Source organism: Bos indicus x Bos taurus, chromosome 4, assembly GCF_003369695.1.
Source record: "Bos indicus x Bos taurus breed Angus x Brahman F1 hybrid chromosome 4, Bos_hybrid_MaternalHap_v2.0, whole genome shotgun sequence".
NCBI lineage: Eukaryota > Metazoa > Chordata > Mammalia > Artiodactyla > Bovidae > Bos > Bos indicus x Bos taurus.
The window spans coordinates 42,520,799-42,541,487 of NC_040079.1; the positions used below are offsets into that span (position 1 = coordinate 42,520,799).

Below are 20,689 nucleotides of genomic sequence, written 5' to 3' on the forward strand. Positions count from 1 at the left end.
GTTTTAGGACTTCCCTGGTCATCCAGTAGTTAAGAATCTGCTTTCCAATGCAGGGGACACAGTCCCCTAGTTGGGGAACTAAGATCCCACATACCATGGGTCAACTAAGCCCGTGCACTACAACTACTGAGCCTGCGCATTCTATAGCCTGAGTGCCACAACTGGAGAGAAGCCCACATGCCCCAACAAAAGATCCTGCATGCCACAACTAAGACCTGAAGCAACCAAATAAATAAATATTTTACGGAAAAAAAAAAAAAAATCACGTTTTGGTAAAACAATCTTTTTCACAGTGCACTCTTGGGAGAGTAAGACCTTGATCATCGTATCTTGCAACCTGGAACTTTCATCTGTTGGAAAAGACACCACGAGAAGGATGCTGCTATCAGTACCACTAACCCCCGTGCTGCAAAACTCCAAGGAATACAACTCTTATTTTCATATGATACACCTAAGGAAAGCACCAAACCCTGTCTAGACCTTCAAAACATCTGGTGACCTGAAAGCAGATTTCCCTGAATTGAAGCAGATGACAGCTGCTGAGACAGCTTTCCAAAGATATCTAGACCAGGCCTGTTGGAAATTTGTCACCAAACCTTTGATGACATAATCTTGGTAACATATGGACTTTTGATAAAAAGTGCCTAAGAGTTCTCCCTCCTACACCTCGTTTCTTAAATATGACCTCAACAGATCTCCAATCTGTGTATTTTCTCCCTGATGTGGGACACTACACCCAGGAAAAGCCTTTCCTTTCATAGAAGGTCAATAAGACCCTGAAACTAGAAAACCTGACTCAGATTAGTGATGCTTTCAGAAAAAGATCTTGATTGAAAGGGGGAAATGTTAAAAAAATAAACAGAAACCTCAAGAGTTGGAAGACCAGAAGGGCGAGCACTCATGCCCTATAATGATAGCAAGAGCCCAACAGAAAGAAAGACCTCCACTTCTTTCCTGACAAGGACTCAGCCAATGAAAAGCCATGGACTCATGTTTACTATAGGCCTCCCAAATTCCTTTTTCCCCTCTATAAAAGTTTTCCTCTCCATTTTTGCTGGGGACTTGCACACAGCTTGCCATGGTTACAGACTGATTCTGTGCTGATTCTGAATAAACCCATTTTTGTTGGAGAAGTAACTGGAAGTCTATTTGCTAGGTCAACATCCCCCACCCTCAATGACACCCCAAAGCTGACCTCTGGGCAGAACCAGGCACCGTGCTCCTCAGTCACCCACACCAGCAGCACATTCAGAAAATACACCTTCATTTGTTCCACATGCTAATTTCATTACATCTTGAACTGGGTATAGGTCGGGGAGAGGTGGTTCACAGATAGGGCTCCCACATGGAAGGGGTAAGGACTTGGGGCAGCAGCACATCTTCTGCCTGGAAGTAGTCAGGGGCCAAAAACGCCAATAGAGTCTGGCTCAAATGACCCCCTCCATTTCCAGAGTAGAGGTGGGGTTGATAGGATCAGGCATTTCTCAGCTCTGGGGGAAGGTACTCAAGGTCCAGGAGTCTGAAGATGTCTTCCTCAGAGGCCACGTGGAAAACCGTCTTCTGCAACAAAATGCAGGCTTTAGGGCCTGGGGGCTGTTCCCTCCACTTCAGCAGATTCCCCGAGAAAGGTATGGGGAGGAGGCTAGAAATGCTGGCAGAGCCCAGCCCTATGGTAGATGCCTCTTGAGGGCCCTGTGGGTTTCAGGGTTGAGGGACCTGGGGCTGATTCAGACTGTGGGCCAAAGAGAAAGCCGTTTCCTATCCCCCAGGCCTCCCATCACAGCAACACACCTGCTCAGGATCAAATAGACCATGGCTGTTCAGACAGAGGCCCCTCTCCTTCCTGCTGAAGCGGCGTAGCTCCCGCTCAAAATGCTGAGGAAAAAGTGACCACGTCTCAGCAGGGCCACCAGTCCCAGATCCCAGGGCCAGCCCCAGCAGCACACTCCCTACCTTGGAGCCAGTCCAGCCAAGCAGGGCAAAGGGGAACTGGCTGATAGGGGCAACCACCAGGTCCACCCGCACAGCCTTCCAGGCATAGCAGGGCTTCTGGGCGCCACCTACAGCAGCCCCTGGGGGTTGCGGCAGGCGGAAAATGCAGAAACTCCTCTCAAAGGCATCCATGGTGTGGCTCTGCTGGGTCAGGTCTCCCTGCTGGCTGTGCTGGTGCTGGTGGTACAGGACAAGGCCCTGGAGGAGAACAGACATGTCCAGGCACTGCCATAGGGGACTGAGAAACCAGGAGCTGGAATCCCAGCAGGACTCTCAGCAGGGGAAGTGGGAAGCCCCTCACCTGCTTCTTCAGGTAGCACATCACTCTGGGCAGCAGCCCTGCCTCCTGGCCCTCCTGGGGGTGGGTGATGAGGAAGTCCACGTCGTGGCCCTGCAATTTCCCCCTGAGGGGGCCAGTCTGACTCACAGATTCCATGTTCTCCCAAAACCCCTCAGTGAGGGAAGGCCCAGCTCAGTGGTCCCACCTCAGATGCCTTCCTGGAGGAGGGCCTGGCCGGACGGCATGTCGAGTCCCCTTACCTCCGGAAGCCTCCGGCCAGCGTAACAGTAGCCCCAGGAAGGGCCTGCCTCACGGCTGCCTCCACCTCTTGCTGCAGGGCCTCAACATCTGACCGCAGGATCGGGGCACTCAGGTCCTGGTGGTGCTGCAGTCCTGTGGACAGTACAGCTCTCCTCACTGGCCCAACCCAGCCCTCTCCAGCTATCTACCACCACCCCTCCTCTCTCTTAAATATTAAACTTTTATTTTGAAATACCTGTAGATCCACATAGTTGAAGGAAATAACAGAGGTCCTCTGTGCCCTCAGTAACATCTTGCAGAACTATTGTACACCACACCAGAATTCTGACATTGACACAGTCAAGATACAGACTACCCTTTTCAACATCTCTGTTCTCCTATCCATAAAATGGGACTAGGAGGTATTAGATGTGAAGAGGATGACTCTGCCACTTAAGAACACCTCACTTGAACCCAAATCCATCTCCTCACCTGTCAGAGAAATCACTGTTCCTTCCACACACTGTTAGGAGGGGACTAAGTGTGGGAGTTACGGCCATTGGCACAGTGCGAGCTCAGTAAGCACTGCTGGCCATTCCTTGGGGAGAGGTGAACAAGTGGAACCAACAGATATCACTACGGAAGTCACGGCATAACGCTCCCCTGGACACTCGGCTCTCTGGTCTCACTTCCTGCTGACCAAACATAGACAGCTCTCCCAGGACCCCCAGGTGGCCTCCCCTCCCCCAGCCCCTGGGAAGACATTCAAAGAGGCAACGAGTACTGGGCTGTGGGGCTCCTTCAGAAGAGCCCCCAACCCATGCCATGTGGAGAGATGGAGAATCCACTCAACACCTGCTACATGTTGGTCCCACGCTGAAGAGCTCACAGAATCCCATGCTTTAGAGAGAATGTAACCGAGGCTCAGAGAAGTCAAAACTCAGGGCCACGGCCTCCTACCTAGTAAGTGGCAGAGATGGAACTCAAATCCAGGCCTAGTCAGCTCTCAAGTTCATGTTCTTTCCATTGCATAGTGCTACCTCCCACTAGCAGGCTCCTCACTGAACCTCTCCCCACTGAGCATCAGCCAGCAGGCCAGGGCACCAAGCACCACACTGTAAGTGTGTCCAGGGCCTGGGCTTCTCTGACCTGCTTTCCCTTCCATGAAATCAGGAGTAAAGCGTCCATGCCTGGTTCAGGTCCAAGTCTAACCAGGAGGCAGCTACTGTGACCATTATCATTCACTGAAAATGGCTTGCAATGGGTCCTGACTCCACTGGTTCAGGAAGCCACCAAATACAGATGCCTATTTTCACACTCACCTTGCTCCCTGCCACACAGGCAGCCATGAGCACACGCCATGCATCAGAAGTAAGGGTTCTGTGGTGTGGGAGGCTTTCAGGCCCTGGTGCATTGCGGAAGCCCAGAGCTCTGCCCTCTCTCAGAAAGCTCACCTGCTTTCTGCTGCTGGGTTAGTCTCTGGGACTCCTCTCGGAGGTCGGCCAGCGTCCGGAGCCCTTTTCGGTACCACTGGTCAGCAGTCCTTACCCCGACCCCAAAGATCTGAGTGAAGAGCTGTTTAAAGGACGAGTACAGTGTGGTCGGGAGCAAAGCTCTTACAGCAAGACGAGGATGGCGACTCTGGCATATGCAAGGCATGTCCTAGGACAGCACCCCCGTGGCACTGCACAAATGATCTCATTAAGTCATCATGTGGTCTGGCAGGTGGCATCCCTACTCACATTTTTCATGTTTAAATAATCTGCTCAGGCCACACAGTGGGTGCACAGGCAGGACTCAAACCCTGAGCCTGGCCCTGACACAAACATCACGGGGGATGGCAGAGAAGGATCAGGCCCCTCCTTGAAAAGGATCTCTCCTCAGAACTTGTACAGTTCTAGCCCATGATTTCAACATCACCAAAGGAGTCATCCTAACAGTCTGTCCACTCACTGGGAAAACCATACTGCTCCCACCCAACAGTAGCTGGGACTTACTACTGTGGCTCTGCCTCTTAAAACAGCAAAAACGGGCAGTTAACAGCTAAGGGTTCAGGATCTGGAAGGAATAGCTGGGGGCTGGCTATGGCTCTGTTCCAGGAACAAACACAGCAAGTGCCACTGGCTGGCCATGGGTCAGCAGAGGTGTCCAGGCCAGTGGAAACTATGCTGCCGGAGCCGACCTCTCATAGGGTGGCCGCCTGCCCTTGCACGGGTCTTCCACACACAGGGTGGACCCTAGAAACTCCCTGTTTCTTCCCTGACGATAGCTCGTTCATCAGGGGTGGGCAACTGCCCTAGGCCAGCTACTTATCCTCCTCAGGAATTTTTGGAGCTGAAACAAAAGGGCAACCTTGCAGTGGTACAGGCTACAGTACACGCCAGGGGCACCTTCGTGGGGACGCTGCTGGCATGCAGAGGAGGAAGAACAGCTGGGTGGCGCTCATGTCCCTGAGTCCTACTTCCTGCAGTCTGGGCTGTGTTGATCCCCTGAACCAACAGCATGAACTGGATCACTTTCACCAACAGACTCCTGAGAGGAAAGATGCTGAGAATAACCTAGTCATGTTTGTAACAATAAACCTCTCATTGTTCGTGTACTTCTCTCCCAGCCTGGACGGATTCTGGGACTCAGGGGTACCCAGGAAGAGACAGATGGCTCTGCCCCCTCTTGGCACCTGTCTACCCATCAACTCCTGTGTTGCTCCCACACCCCTGAGCCCCTCCATGTTTCATCCATGGCTCCTCTACCTCTCTGAAGCTCCCCACCTCGCTGATGCTCACATCCTGGGTGACCTTCCACGGCACCTGACACACCCTGCTAGGGAAGCCCCAATTCCATGACCAGTGGCTGGGCTGACAACTTCGTCACAAAACTGGGGTGTCTGAGAAGCATGACTGAGCATCCATGGACCAGAAGTGGGTGGGAACAGCGAGAAGGTGAGCCGTGGACACAGGCAAGACGACACCAACAAATGAGCATGTGAGATCACAAAAGAGAGAGACAGTACAAGGATGAGCAGCCCCTCAGAGTTAATCCTCCCTGTGGCACCCAGGGAAAGGTTCTGTTTTGTTCAGGTTGCTCTGTTTAAGATGCCAGGGCATGTAATATCCTGGAGAATATGCCATCGATAGTAAAAATAAGAACAGATGCTGCTGAGTGATCTAGAAAATTCCCTGTGCTCAAAACAACTTTCTTGCCCATCTGTTTGGCTGCCTCATGCATATCAGGTGTCCTCAGTAAGACCGTCTCTGAGCCCAGGGTGGGCCCTGCCACCCTCTCTTGCTGCCTGACATGGTGGTAACCTTGCTGTGGCTCTGGGGTAACACCATGGAGCTGAGGGCCCCTGCTCAGGGCTGCCCTGTGTACCTTCATGGTCTGGTACCTCTCCGAGAGCCGGACTCTCTCCACCTCATCACACACTCCGTGTTCTAGCAGTTCCTGTGGGAGGAGACATAGCCTCACTGTAAAGAAGAGGGCTGGGGGGCCCAAGGCCTCAGCAGAACTCCCAGCACCCAGAATTGGGGTCTTTGTGGGGCCAGGATCCCAGGGAACTTGTAATGAAGAATGTACCCAGGGATCCTCCAAGCCCCTTGGGCGAGGAACAAGGGCCACCTCTCAGATAAACAACAAGCCTCGGGGTATGTCAACAACTGCTTTTTTAAAACATAGATGGAATTCAGTAAGACTTCTTTTAAAAGCAGGGGATGTGAGTTCAGTCAGGGAACTAAGATCTCACATGCCATGCAGCCAAAAAATAAAATAAATTTTATTAAAAACAACACACAGAAGTGAATTCAAAAGTATTTTTTCTGTCATGATAAATTTGCTCAGTGGTAACGTACAAAAGGACAACTTCACATTTTAAAAAGAAGTGCTCATGCTCAGGGGTCCTCTCCCACCATTCCTCACAGTCTGGGCCAATGCCCACGATGCCAGCTACCAGCCTGCCAGACTCCTGGCAGCTCCCTTGGCTGAGACCTTTCAATCAGCCTCAGGCAGGTGGTGCAGACCCAATTTACACATGAGGAATGTGGGTGAATAAGGTGGTCTGCTGCTGCCTGGGCACCATCAGTGGCCACGGCTGGGCTCTGAGCCACCCAGTCACCTGCCCTCACCAGGCTCCCAGGCCTCCTCACCACCCCCCATTCACATTCACAGCTCTGCCCTTCTACATGCAGTGAGCACAAACCTGGACAACCCTGCAGGAGTGTTCTCCGAAGTGGGGCAGGCCCTGCAGCTGGCTCAGGGCTGTGACCGGGCTGGGGAGGGCCTTGAGCACCGAGGCCGCTCTGTAGAAGGCGATCTGGCGGCCTTCACTGCCATCGAAGCCAGCGGCCTCTGCCAGCGTCTCCAGAGCCTCCTGAAGGGAAGGGTCCTTGGTGAGAGGCAGGGATGGCGGAGTGCCTTACCCTAACCCCCCCTCCAAGGCTGGGACATGGGAGGGCCTGGCTCCATCCCAGGGAGGCAGGGGAGCCACAGCTCACCGAGAGACTGGCATTATGGTGCACGAGGGGTGTGGGACGCTGGCAGGCATAGGGCAGCATCCATGCTGGGCTTGGCATCTTCTTTTTGGGCACAGCCACCTATGGATGGGCAATGCACAGGCTGCTTTGAGGCTGCAGGGTTGGCAGAGGACCAGGCAGCCCTCCAGAGCCCCACCTCTCCTGGTAGGGGGGTCACCTAGGACTCTCAGGACAGGAGCCAACTCAGAGAGGGCAGAACTGCTCGAGGCACAAGGCAGAGGCCAGAGCAGCAGTAGCGGTACAATGCCACCTCTCACAGGGCACGTGTTCTGTCACTTCCTCTCAATTAAGCGGGCCTGACGTGCCTATCACCCTCACGTCACAGACGGGGACTCTGAGACCTTGTGGCTCATGGGCAGAGCCAGGATTTGAATGCAGGCAGCCCTGTTCTGAGCCCACACCTGAATCCCTCCACTGTGCTCACCCAGGAAGCACTGGAACCTTCCCCATGGCGATCTGGATGGGGCCCTCACTGCCCAACTCATGGGAAGGACACTGAGGCACTGCTGCCATGTCACCTGGCCCAGCTGAGGTCTGGCCAGCACTGGGGCTTCCTCAGTGGCTCTACCCTAAGCCTCCACCCGGCTCACCTCCAGGCGGTGCCGGCATTCCACAGGCACAGGCTGCCCAGCTGCCATGCTCTCTGTGAACCAACTTATGTCTAAAACAGCTGGGCGGGTACAACCTGGGGGAAGAACCGACATCTTGCGCTCCTGCCAGCAGACAGCCTCCTCTGCTGAGGTCCCCTCCATCACCACGTGTGTCACCTCTGGGCTGGGTGGAGGGAAGAGATTGTGAGGTCTGGAGCCCTGTCCCAGGCCTGCCATTCTTCCTGCTCCATTCTACATCTCCAAGCCTTCGCCAATACTATCCCCTCTGCCTGGTGAGCATCTGTTCACTCCAGATTTTCAGCCCCTCCTCCTGGCAGCCAAACATCTCCATCACTCCAGCATCTGCTGAGCTGTGGTTCTCTGCTCTAGATAGGATCACAAGCCCAACCCTTTTTTGGTGTTAATTTGTCTGTCTTCTTCTCCCCCAAACCCAGAGAAAGGAGAAGCCAGGGGCCTGGGGTCCAGGAAGCAGGGCGGGTGGGGGTGGGTGGGTCTTACTTCCAAGTGCTGGAGACAGACTGCTTGGCTTTGAACTTCCGCTCTGCCCCCACACCTGCTCTGTGCCCTTGGGCACATCATTTATCTCTGTACTTTTGACTTCCAACTCTGCAAAGCAGAGATATTAATATATCTACTTTGTAGGCTTGCTGTAAAGATTAAATGAGCTAATAAGAAGCAAAAGGGCTTAAATAGTGCCCAGTACCCTCTAGGCTGCTGTCATCATCCTGAGTGGGTCTGCAACAACCCTGGGTATGGTTAACTAAGCTTCAGGAGGACTGGCCCCTGGTTCACTTTGCTCTCTCAACTTCAAAAATGATGGAGACCCTCCTCCCTTACTCTTAGCATTGCTTCTGTGACCATTTTGTTTGGTTTAATTCTACTCTTGGAAGTCTCACTTAAATCACTCTCAGCTCTGAGGAAAGAGATCTGTTTAGCTAACAGGGCAACATGAATTCACCTAACGAAACGTTACAAACCCAACATACACCCGCATGACTTTTACAAAGCCTCCGGCATGTTCTCTCCTTGTCTTACAGAAACACTCCTGGCCATAACTGCTAACACCCTTTTACAAAAAATGAAATTAACGAAAGCCATATGACCATGAAGTGCCAGGGTTAACTCTGAATACAAAAACCTCAGGTGCCCCTCCGCCCCAGGGTCAGCTGCGTGGGAGTCTTTTCAGATCTCAACATCCTCAGCTGTAAGGTAACACCGTGTATACAAGTGGCTGCTGCTAAGTCACTTCAGTCGTGTCCGACTCTGTGCGACCCCACAGACGGCAGCCCACCAGGCTCCCCCGTCCCTGGGATTCTCCAGGCAAGAACACTGGAGTGGGTTGCCATTTCCTTCTCCAATGTATGAAAGTGAAAAGTGAAAGTGAAGTCGCTCAGTCGTATCCGACTCTTAGCGACCCCATGGACTGCAGCCCACCAGGCTCCTCCGTCCATAGGATTTTCCAGGCAAGAGTACTGGAGTGGGGTGCCATTGCCTTCTCCCATACAAGTGGCTGGTCAGCTGCAAAATTCCTAGCGGGGTCATTTTGTGCTCAGGCCATCATGCCACGCAGCAGCGCCCCCCGACCGGCCCGGCGCGACGGCGCGGTGATACAGATATGGGCGTGCCACATTCCTCGGTGAGGCGAGGCCTTCGGCCGGCACCCGCCCCGCGCCCCTCGTAAAGAAAGCCCTGGAAAGGCGGCCCCGGGTAGGTGACCCCGCCTAGCGGCAGCTTCGCCACAACCGCGCACCTGTAGGCATTCAGGACGCGGAAACCCTTGGAGACAGCCAGGCGTGTGAGAAAAGCCTGACGACTGCGGCCCATGTGTGGTTCGGCCAGGTAGATAGTGACCCCCGGGAAGCGCGCCGAGGAGGAGGGGGCGGCGCTGGGGGACGCGACCCGCGCTCGCCGTCGTTTCGGTAGCATTAGGGCCCCGGCCACCCGCGGCGCCCAGCGAAAGCAGCGAAAGCCTGGACAGAAGCCAGAAGAAAAGCGGGCGGAAGGTAGACAGAAGCCGGAAGCCACAACGGGCGGAAGCCGACTGGAACGGGAAGTGGCACCCGGCTCCACTTAAAGAGGCAGGCCCCGCCCCCTGCAAGTTAAGTCTCCGGGTGGTTCTCTCCGCCTGGGTCGTTCGGAGCGAGGTGGAGGTCGGCTTTAGAGGCCCCGCCTCTATGCAAATAGAACCAGAGCACACACCTTTTATTTAAATTACCCTAGTAGAAAGTCCCCTCCCGTTCCTGGGACCACCCGGGAGGAGGGACTAGGGTTGGGGGGGGCGGGGAGCTGAGAGGGAGGAGATGGGAGGTAAGAGAGACTTCCTCGACGTGGGTCAGGGGGCTTTGTCCTCGGAGGGTGGAGGTGAAGTCGCGGTAGTGGTGTCTGGGGTTTGTCCTGAGCGCAAGGGTGGGAAAAGGGGGTTAGTGGCCGGTCGGCGGCTGGTAGGAGTGGAATAGTTCTCAGCAGCGGAATATCCACTCCACCACCTTCCCTTCGCCTCCTCCGACTGGATCTGGCCGGGCAGATGGGCCGCGGAAACCTGGCGGCGAGGGGTCCTTGGACCGCGCGGGCCCCGGCAAACGCGCTAGCTTGAAGCGTGCTGGTGGAGTGGTCTCTTCAAACCCCGGAAAAGGTTTTTCAGTCTTTTTTCAATCAAACGACGTTAGGACGACTGGCCGGCCATTTGGAAAAGTAGAAGTTGGCTCACGCTTAACACCAAAATAAAATCCAGATGGATCAAACGTTCAAATCTAAGAAAGAAGCAACACAAAAAATGTGCTGGGGAGTCGATGAATGTTTTTTCAGCCCTAAGTATCACAATAAACCTGGAGACACTAAAGGGAAAATATGATAAGCTTTACATATTTTAAATTATTTAAAAATTAAAAGGCAAACGGGGAGGGAATACTGTGACACATTTTGAATTTAATTCCTGTAATTAAGAAATTGTTCATAGATAAATAAGGAAAATACAATGAGCAAGAACACCAGTAGGCAATTTACAGAAGAAAGGCTTCTCAAAAACATACCAGGGACTTCCCTGGTGGTCCAGTGGCTAAGATTCCGCCTTTCCACTGCAGGGGGTGTGGGTTACATCCTTGGTGGGAGAACTAAGATTCCCCTATGTACCACAGCCAAACAATTATTTTTTTTCCCTTTTAAAAACAAAACAAAAAAAATACATACCAGATTGCCTGACGAGTCCAATCACCACACAAGGGCAAACTTAAATGAATACTTTTACCTGTCACATTAACCAATGTTTACAAATTGATCACACATGAGGGAATTGGCAATTTGTAGAAGGGACTTTTTGGAAGCCAATTTAGCAACCATACCCAACAAAATGAAAACAGAAATCTCACCCCACAATTCTTTTTCCAAGATTGGTATTGCACTGAATCTCTAGATCAGGTTGGGAAAGCAGACATCTTGACAACATTGAGTATTCTGTGTGTCTCTCCTATTTTCAGGCACTACGTTTTTAATCTCTTTGTTATACCTTGTGATGTCCTTCATCTCCCTCCCCCACTCCCCACACCCCCACAGCCCTTCACTAGTCAGTGGGCACAGGGCTGAGGCAGGCAGGTGCCTGAGACCAGGTCCCCTCTGGGCCTCCCCACCAGCTCCCAGTCAGCCCTCCTGGGCCCAGCACACACACTGTGAAGCTGGGAGGCCTGGGATGCAGACCCTCTCTCATTTCCCATGCTCATTTCTCCTGCCATGTGGGAAGGGGGAGCTCCCAGCTTCTTTGTAAGGGGTTACTCCCCCATCTGCGGGTGCTGCCTTTCCTCAGGGAGCAGTAGCCTATCTCCTGAAACCACTCCTGCTCCTTTTAATGGCCTCTGGCTCCATTTTGGGTACCTGAGTTCTCTCCTAGGGAGGCAGAGGCAACTTTTAATGACCCATCATACCTGAATACTTAAAACACTGGGCGGCTTGCAAAAATGAGGAACACAGAGCTTTCCGTGGGCCCAGGGAGGCTTTGTGAGGGGTGATCCTTGGTAGCCACCCAGTGGAGGCCTGGGTACCAGTGCACAAGGCCATGGCCTTGATGGTGGCCCTTTTCCTCTTCTCCCCTTCCTGGATCACTAGGTCACTGTCCAACCAGCTGAGAAGTGGAGACCTCAGCCCTCTCTTTCCAGTAAACCTGGCTTGGAGTTCCCAGATGTCTAAGTCTCATGCTGCCCGCACTGAGACCAGCCCCCAGAAAAGTCAGAGGCTGCACAGGCCCTCTCAGCTGCCCTGAGGGTTGCAGTCCACCCCCTGCTCTGCACTGTGGTATCTCATGCTGTGTTTTGGATTAGTTTTACCCAGATGTATGAGCTTGCATTTTTCCAAGATGAATCTCATTTAGCTATTTCCTGTTCCCACTTCCAGTTCAGAAAAGGCCCCTGGGGGGAGATTTTTTAGGCCTCGTGACCTTCGCAAAGCCTCCCCACGGAGCACCTTCTTTGATGTTCACTTTAGTGCTGTTGGCGCCTATCCTTGGCCTGTTGGGGCCAGGACTCTGCCCTGGCTCTGAGGCCCAACCCGCCCCCTGCCGGTTCCCGTCCCCTGCCGGCTACTTGCCAGCAGCATTCCAGAGGGCGTGTGGTCAGACTGCTGATGCTGCTGCTGGACCGGAGCTCCTGCGGGCCACTGGCCCAGAGCTCTGGCCTCAAGTGCTGGCCCTGTACTTTCCTGAGCTACTCACCGCATCTCTGCGGGTTTGGGCTACCTGGTCCACTCAGGCTGACAGAACAAAATACCACCGACAGGGAAGCTTAAACGAAAGAAACATTTCTCATTGTTCTAGAGGCCAGCAATCTAGGATCAAGGTGTGGCAAGGCAGGTTTCATTCTGAGGCCTTCCCTCCTGGTTTGTAGGCGGCCACCATCTCTCTGTGTGCCCATGCAATCTCCTTGTGTGCTCATGAAGAGAGAGAAAGAGAGATCTCTTCCTCTCCCTTAAGGTCACCAGTCATATCAAATTAGGACCGCACCCCATGACCTCATTTAACTTTATTAGTCTTAAAAGCCCTTTCTCCAAATGCAGTCACTTTGAGGGTTAGAGCTTCAATAGATGAATTGGAGGGAACACAATTCAGCCCACAGCTCCCAGTGTATTTGCTCCTGTGGCTGCTATAACAAATAAGCACAAACTGGGTAGCTTAAGACAACAGAAATGCATTCTCTAGCAGTTCTGAAGACCAGAATTCTAAGCCATGTTCCCGCTGAAAGCTCTAGGGCAGCAGTCCCCATCCTTTTGGCACCAGGAAACAGTTTCGTGGAAGACAGTGTTTCCACAGACCGGCCCGCGGTGGCGGGGGTGGGGGAATGGTTTCTGGATGATTCAAGCCTATTGCATTTGTTGTGCACTTTGTTTCTATTATTATTGTTACATCAGCTCCACTTCAGATCATCAGGCATTAGGTTCTGGAAATTGGGGACCCCTGCTCTAGATGACTATCCTTCCCACCTCATATCTTCTTGTGGCTCCCAGCATTCCTCGGCTTGGGGCTGCATCCCTCTAAACTCTGGCCCATCTCCAGTGGCTGTCTTCCCTCTGTCCCTTCCCCTTTGCTTACATTTTTTAAGATTTTTAAATTTTTTATATTTAAAACAATCTTTGGCTGTAGGCAGGATCTGGAGTTGGAAGACCAGACCAAGGGGTGGAGAAGCATCCCTGACTCCCTCCCCCTATGGGGAATTGGCCTGAGAATGATGGAGAAGAGATGTCCTTAAAATGAAGGTTCTTCGAGTTCATTAGGGGCTTTCCAGATGGTGCTAGTAGTAAAGAACCCACCTTCCAATCCGGGAGAAGTTAAAGATGCAGGTTCGATCCCTGGATCGGGAAGATCTTCTGGAGGAGGGCATGCCAACCCACTCCAGTATTCTTGCCTGGAGAATCCCATGGACTGAGGAGCCTGGCGGGATATGGTCCATAGGGTCACAGAGTCAGACCCAACTGAAGAAACTTAGCACACATGCACTTTGAGTTCATTGGTCCAACCAACTCTGACTCAACATGAGTCAGGAAGAATTACAAGAAGAGGGGTATTTACTGGGCACTTAGGAATAAGAGCAAAGAGCTGAGTGGCCAGACAGAGTGAACAGGGGTGGGACGGGAAGGGAGGCCCATCAGCAACTGACAGGACTGACTTCTACTTAGAACTTGGAGCACAGGGGAATGTGATCCCACTCAGCTTTCACAAGACCACTCTGCCCCCGCTGCTGTCTGGAGGGCAAACTGAGGGGCAAGGCAGGAAGCCAGGAGACCCCTCTGATCCAGGTGGGGTGGAGGTGGAGTGACTGGACCAGGCTGAAGCGTGTGAGTAGAACAGACCAACCTGGTCAGCGGGTCAGATCTGACAGTCAGAGACAAAGAGGAGAGACTTGTTCCATGTCCTGAGATGGGACAGCCTGTGGGGAGCTCTGGAGTGGGGCTGCAGACCAGGTCCTCTAAAATTCAGTAGAAACAGAAGTGAGGATTCCAGTCTGACAGCTGCGGCCAGCACCCCGGGAGGGGTGAGGTCTATAGCTACAAATTAGGGATTGCTGGGGGCCAGGAGGTCACCAGATATAGAAGACATGCAAGCACTGAACCCCGGATTCCCCCAAATTAGAGGTTAGAGACTGTCCCCCAGGGCAAGGGGTGGGGCAGGGGGAACTGGGTAAGGTGGTGTCAAATGGAAAGGCTTTCACAGCAGAAGGTATGGGCGATTCTATCAGATGCCTGGAGGGTCATCTGAGATGAGGACCGAGGCGTGACTAGGTGCCTGGGGTTGACCCAATTCTGGTGGTGATGGCAGGTTGGTCCTGCCCTCGTCTCTTCTCAGATGCCCTTCATCATCCATCCTCTTCAGGGTGGTGTGTGGCTTCAGTCACCAGTTATTTAGGTCGCTTAATCAACCTAAGCCCCAGTCTGCTCATCTGTTCAGTTCAGTTCAGTTGCTCAGTCGTGTCCGACTCTTTGCAACCCCATGAATCGCAGCACGCCAGGCCTCCCTGTCCATCACCAACTCCCAGAGTTCACTCAGACTCACGTCCATCGAGTCAGTGATGCCATCCAGCCATCTCATCCTCTGTCATCCCCTTCTCCTCTTGCCCCCAATCCCTCCCAGCATCAGAGTCTTTTCCAATGAGTCAACTCTTCGCATGAGGTGGCCAAAGTACTGGAGTTTCAGCTTTAGCATCATTCCTTCCAAAGAAATCCCAGGGCTGATCTCCAGAATGGACTGGTTGAATCTCCTTGCAGTCCAAGGGACTCTCAAGAGTCTTCTCCAACACCACAGTTCAAAAGCATCAATTCTTTGGCGCTCAGCCTTTTTCACAGTCCGACTCTCACATCCATACATGACCACAGGAAAAACCATAGCCTTGACTAGATGGACCTTTGTTGGCAAAGTAATGTCTCTGCTTTGAATATGCTACCTAGGTTGGTCATAACTTGCTCATCTGTAAGCGGGAGTAACAAGGTGCCCTTCTTCCCAGGGCTAATGTTCAGACTGAATGCAAACTGATAGATTTAAGAAACATTGGTGAATCACAGCACATGGGCCTCATTTGGATCCCAATTCTAAGTAAAGTGTAAAAACTGAAACATAGGGGACTTCCCTGGACGTCTAGTTGTTAAGACTTCCCTTTTCAGTGCAGGGGGCGCAGGTTTGATCCCTCATTGGGGAGCTAAGATTTCACATGCCTTGCAGCCAAAAAAAAAAAAAACACAACAACAACAACATAAAACAGAAGCAATATTGTAACAAATTCAATACAGACTTTATAAATGATCCATATCAAATAAAAAGTATGCTGCAATCAGAAAATATATACCCTGCTTGATATTAACATTGTATATTAAAAGAAATGTGGTTGAGAGTAATCACGTGTAGCATTGGTTATGTTAGAGCAGGAGAGAGAGAGAGAACAAGAGGCAGGCAGGAAGAGTTCTTTCTTTCATAAGCACACAGTAAAATATTTCCTGGTGAAATCACATGATGTCTGGGATATGCTTCAAAATTAAGGTGGGGGAAAGGGGAGGACTCAGATGAAACAAGATGGGCCTGGAGTTGAGAATTTTGATGCCGGAGGTAGGCGGGAAGTTCAGCACATCATCTCTCCACTTCTGCATGTGTTTGAAATTTCAATAATAAAATGTTTTTTAAGCACATGAGCTTATACAGGATGAGATCAGTGCTCTGCCAGGAGCAGATCTAAGCCCTTTACACGTGTCAGCTCATTCAGGCCCAGGACATTCTTGTCCGCAGACGACATCCATGTCCCCATCTTGCTAGGGAGAAGAGAAAGACACAGAGAGGTCAAGTGACTTGCCAGAGTTTGCACAGCTAGTGAACAATAGCTTTGGGATGCTGTCTTGGAAAAACACTCCTGTGTTCTCCTTTACTCTCACATGACACTTTGACACTTGCCATGGATTTTCCACACCCAGCAATTCTCCAGCACCAGTTGGGTGTCCTAAGTTTAACTCAGTTCTGACACTGACTAGGGTTAGTGCAGAACCCCTCCCCCCCCCACACACACACACAATTCAAATGCCAATCTTAGATCCAGGTTGTCACTTTGATCTTGAGTGGCCTGGCCTGCAGTGACTTGAAGTGGGGGTTTTGGTTCCCAGCCAGAGATTGAGGTCAAGTCATGGCGGTGAGAGCACCGAATCCTAGCCACTAGACCTAGTGACAAGGCTCTGGCTCTTCAGCTTTGCAGAAAAGAACTGCCACAAAGACAGAAAGTAGTAAAACAAGTAAAGTGTTTATTAGGAGGGAAAGAGTACAGCATGTGTGGATAGACACACATGCATGCTGAGACATTTGCACCCTCATGGTGGTTTGAATCACTTTCGGGGGCATTTCTTCCAGGTTTCTTTTGCCTGGTTTTGATTTGCATGGTTCTGTGGCCATATTTGGTATATCTCAGGGTCTGCTCATGTGTGCATGCTCATCCCTTAGCCAAGATGGAGTCTAGTGAAGAGGCTTATGGGTGGTTGACATCACTTACTATGAGGTGTCATGCCCTCCCTTTTTGACCTCCAAGGAGTCTTTCTGCACATGTGTATTCAGGGAGGTCTCCTCAACTTTTAGAAGGATGAATATGTGGTCTTCTAGCTCTTATCTGGGCAGAGCTCAGCCTTCTCCATCATCCTGCTTTTATGCAGTGTCTGCTATTATGGAGCTTCTGTCCACAGGGGAGAAGCTGTCCAGCCTGGGGCCCATTTATCTCCTCCCTCAACCTGTGCTTCTGACTGATTGGCTATTAGTTGGAGTTCCCACCATCCCCTCCTCCAGTTTGGTAATTTGTTACAACAGCTCACAGGACTCGAGACTACTAAATTACCATTTTATCACAAAGGATATTGAAGGATATGAATGAACAGCCAGATGAAGAAATAGATAGGTTGGGGTCCAGAAGTGTCCTGAGCACAGGAGATTCTGTCTCCATGGAGCTGGGGTGAGCCCCCTCATATGAATGTGTTCACCAACCAGAAGCTCTCTGAACCCCATCTAGGGATTTTTATATAGGGGCCTTCATCACATGAGCATGATCGACCAACAACTCAATCTCCAGCCCACTCCTCTACCCAGATGATAGGGGGCAGGGCCAAAAGTGCCAAGCTCCTAATCATGGCTTGGTCTCTCTGGTGACCAGCCCTGATCCTGAAGCCATCCAGGAAGCCACTCAGAGGCACTAAATTAGAACAAAAAGATCCTTCTTTCTGCCAGTAAATTCCAAGGGATTATGAGCTCTGTGTCATGAACTGGGTTCAAAGATGAAATATTTGAACAAGAAACGCTCCTAGTGTTCTTATCACTCAGGAAATTCCAAGGGATTTAGGAACTCTGCACCAGGAACCCAGGGCAGAGACCAATACATATTTTTTTCTATCATTTCACAGATGTGACCCGGAGAGCCTTAGCTCCATCACAGAACTCCTGATCTTTGTGCTTCCAAAACTCCCAGATGAATCTGTGTCACAAACTTACTTGTTCTCTCTGGAGGATCAGAGGGTTTGAAATTCAATAAAACATATCATAGTTTGTTATTTTGCCTACTTGTGTTTTCTAGTTTTTATACAATGAGCACACACCACTTGCATGATAAAGAGATTTGTAATAAGAAGAGTTTTTGATAGACACAAAGCCAGCAGCAGTGAGGCCAGGTGCTCTGGGTGGGAGAGCCCAGGGCTCCCACCCATTAGGGTGCAAGGGTTGCAGGGGAGTTACCCTGAGACTTCCTCATCCTCACCCCTGTTTCTGATGGCCCACAGCTGGCAGGACTTCAGACCTGGCCATGAGGTCAGCAGGACTGCTGGGTGTCCAGCCCAGTACATGCACTTGGGGCCCATTGCAGCCCTGCCCTGTGAGGGGCACAGACTAATTTTGGGGTGTAGCATCTCGAGGCGCAGGGGTAGGGCGATCCCCGAGGCTTGGTGAGAGTGCCAGGTGCAGGAACAGCTGCCTAGAACTGAGGAAGTGGAGCAATGAGTGTGAACAACTTCTTCAAGGAGCTTGGTTATTAAGAGGAAGGCAGCAGGGTCAAGAGGGCAGCTATGAGTTCCAGCACTAAGAACTCTGGGCACAACAGGGGCTTTGGGGACATTCTGGCTCTTCATGCTAATGGCAGGAGCTGTGGAGCTGGGGACATGGCTGCTGAGGGTCCTCTTCCTCCTACAGAGCTTGTCACTACTTCTTGTTTTTGTTGGCTGGGCTTCTGGCTCAGGTCTGCAGACAAACATGCAAGAATGTGACTACCTTACACACAAAAAGATTATAAAATGGCTAATACTATGATGTGTTTCTTATTCTTATACTTTCTTGGGGTTTCAGCTTTTACACCTTCTACCAGATACTACTTTTTTTTAAAAACACCTTTCTAAGATCTTGATAATCTTATCAGACACAAAAGTGAAAATAATATCATCTGTAGCAAAGACTTTGTTGTTCCTCAGTGTCTATTGTCTCATTCTTATTTAGTAACAGAACTCCTGACATTTAGCTGGCACATGGTAATCAGAAAAAGACTACACTTTTTGGCTTCCCTTGTAGCTGGGTGTGGCGCATGACTGAGATCTGGCCAAGGCCAATGGAATGAACTTGGAGCTTTGTGTGAGCTTCTAGAAAAAGTTCTTAAAGGAAGAAACTGTGCTCTACTATTCCTTTCTGCTGGCTGGGATGATGCAATGATGGCTGGATCTCAAGCAGCTGCTTTGTACCATGACATGGAAGCCAGATGCAGAAAATGGAGGCACAACAAAATGAAAAGAAAGGGACTCTGGACTGGTCTTCATCTTGAAGACAGGATTACATCAGTTATCGAGGCCTATTTGGTGTTCACCCACTGCCGTGCTCCTCACCAGTGCCAGTACTACCCTCTTTCCCTACTCAGTTCTGACTACTTCCAGGACTGTTGTCTGTCTCACAAGATCCTGTTAAGGTATTTATCCTACATTTAGCCATTTAACAGATATTTACTCAGGGCCTCTGCATGCCAGAGAGCTGTCGTAGTAAATGTCACAGCCCCCGATCCCCTGGTCTTGTGACACTGGCAGTGCTGGTAGGGAGAACAATAATAAACATCTGAGATGAGTGTTAGCTATTGTTGAGTAACCAACCACCCAACTCAGCAGATTAAAACAATCACATTTATTAGTTCACCTGCCTGCCGGCTGTCTGGGCAACTCTTCCCATCTGAGCCCAGCTTGGCTGCTCTTGCTGGTCTCCCTCTTGTGTCCAGCCTGTGGCAGCCTGTCTTGCATGGTCCCAGCTTGGCCCCCTGGGGTCTTGTCCTTCAGCAGGACAGCCCAGGTGTGCTCACACAGTTCTGGAAGTTTGGAAGAGAGGAGAGGGGATGCCACAAGCATTTTTTTCAAGCCTCTCCTTGGACTGAGTTTGTCCCTGCCTGACTGACCAAAGTCATCCCAGGGCCATGCCTGTAGTCAGAGTGGGAGGTTCCTACAAAGTTACAGGGCACAGGGCAAAGGAAGGCTGCTTAGCTGGAGCCATTAGCACCATCAGTATAGCCTAATGGGTCAAAGTGTCAGAAATAAAGTAGCCATGTGGGAAGCTGGATAAAGGCCCAAAGGTATGATATGATGTCTGAGGGAAGGGCACTGCATGCAGAAAGAACAGCAATACATACCCCACAGCAGGACGTGCTCATGGTGTTGGTGGGATTTCCTCCCACTAAATCAGGAATGTGTTGTATTGGTCTGGGGAGGAGGGCAGGGGAGGCTTTCTCAGGGGCTAAAGCAGCATCTCATTCCCGAGTGTCCCTGTGGACAGGTTGGACATCTCAGGCTCCTCACCTCCAGAGCCACAGGCTCCTTGCACCTTGAGGTCACAGTGTACCTCAGGGCAGGAGAGTCTGTCCTCGATGTGGGGGAGGGTTGCAGATGTTGGGTCACATGCTTGTTTATAAGGCTGGCATCCAGCTTCCCAAGAAGATGATCCCAGGGCCTATCCAGCCCTGGAATCCTCTCATGGCTCCTTGGGAGGTGGCTGGCACATGGCCAATCCCTCCAGCAGCTGATTGGAATAAGGCACAGGGTAGAGTCCCATTGCCTGGTCTGAGACCCCTCTGGCAAATTCATCGAGCTGAAGTCCAGACAAGTTCTTGGATGTGGAGGGGTGCTGAGCTGCAGAGGGACTCAGAGACCCTCCATCCTACCAGGCACCTGTGGGATGATAGCCTGTTGGGGCTCAGCTGCTTTAGGGGCTGTATTGGTCAGGGTTCCCCCTAGAAACAGAACCCACAGGATAAATATACAGAGCGTGTGTGCTAAGTTGCTTCAGTAGTGATCGATTCTGCAACATTATGGACGGTAGCACACCAGGCGCCACTGTCCATGTGGATTCTCCAGGCAAGAATACTGGAGTGGGTTGCCGTGCCCTCCTCCAAGGACATATACAGAGAGAGATTTACAATGAAAGATTGGGTCACATGATTAGGGAGTCTTTAGTCTGCTATCTGTGAGCTGGAAGCCCAGGAGAGCCGGTGGTGCAGTTTAGCACAAACCCAAAGGCTCAAGAACCAGGAAAGCCGATG

General features: G+C 51.4%; 1 protein-coding gene across 4 annotated transcripts; it reads right to left on the reverse strand.

The window, feature by feature from the left end:
- Window positions 1-1,247: 1,247 nt before the first annotated feature.
- On the reverse strand, window positions 1,248-13,629 carry POLM (DNA polymerase mu). Of its 4 annotated transcripts, none has more exons than XM_027539220.1 (12): window positions 13,437-13,629; window positions 9,400-10,399; window positions 7,629-7,812; window positions 7,000-7,098; window positions 6,705-6,875; window positions 5,882-5,953; window positions 3,967-4,087; window positions 2,533-2,665; window positions 2,294-2,396; window positions 1,954-2,190; window positions 1,792-1,875; window positions 1,248-1,557 (listed from the first exon to the last, which is right to left on the reverse strand). In XM_027539220.1, the coding sequence occupies exons 2-12, from the start codon at window positions 9,573-9,575 to the stop codon at window positions 1,474-1,476; spliced, it is 1,464 nt and encodes a 487-aa protein (XP_027395021.1). In that variant the 5' UTR covers window positions 9,576-10,399; window positions 13,437-13,629; the 3' UTR covers window positions 1,248-1,473. The 4 variants fall into 4 exon arrangements, with proteins under 4 accessions (XP_027395021.1, XP_027395018.1, XP_027395019.1 ...); XM_027539217.1 differs by having other exon boundaries at window positions 1,248-1,560; XM_027539218.1 differs by lacking the exon at window positions 13,437-13,629 and having other exon boundaries at window positions 1,248-1,560; window positions 9,400-10,495.
- Window positions 13,630-20,689: the final 7,060 nt, after the last annotated feature.

Excerpts from the sequence above, each read along its gene's own strand:
- POLM (XM_027539217.1), bottom strand. The coding sequence starts at position 9,575 with ATGCTACCGAAACGACGGCGAGCGCGGGTCGCGTCCCCCAGCGCCGCC. Across the intron at positions 6,876-6,999 it reads ACCATAATGCCAGTCTCTCG|GAGGCTCTGGAGACGCTGGC; the intron begins GTGAGCTGTGGC and ends CCTTCCCTTCAG. Across the intron at positions 4,088-5,881 it reads AGAGGTACCAGACCATGAAG|CTCTTCACTCAGATCTTTGG; the intron begins GTACACAGGGCA and ends TCCTTTAAACAG.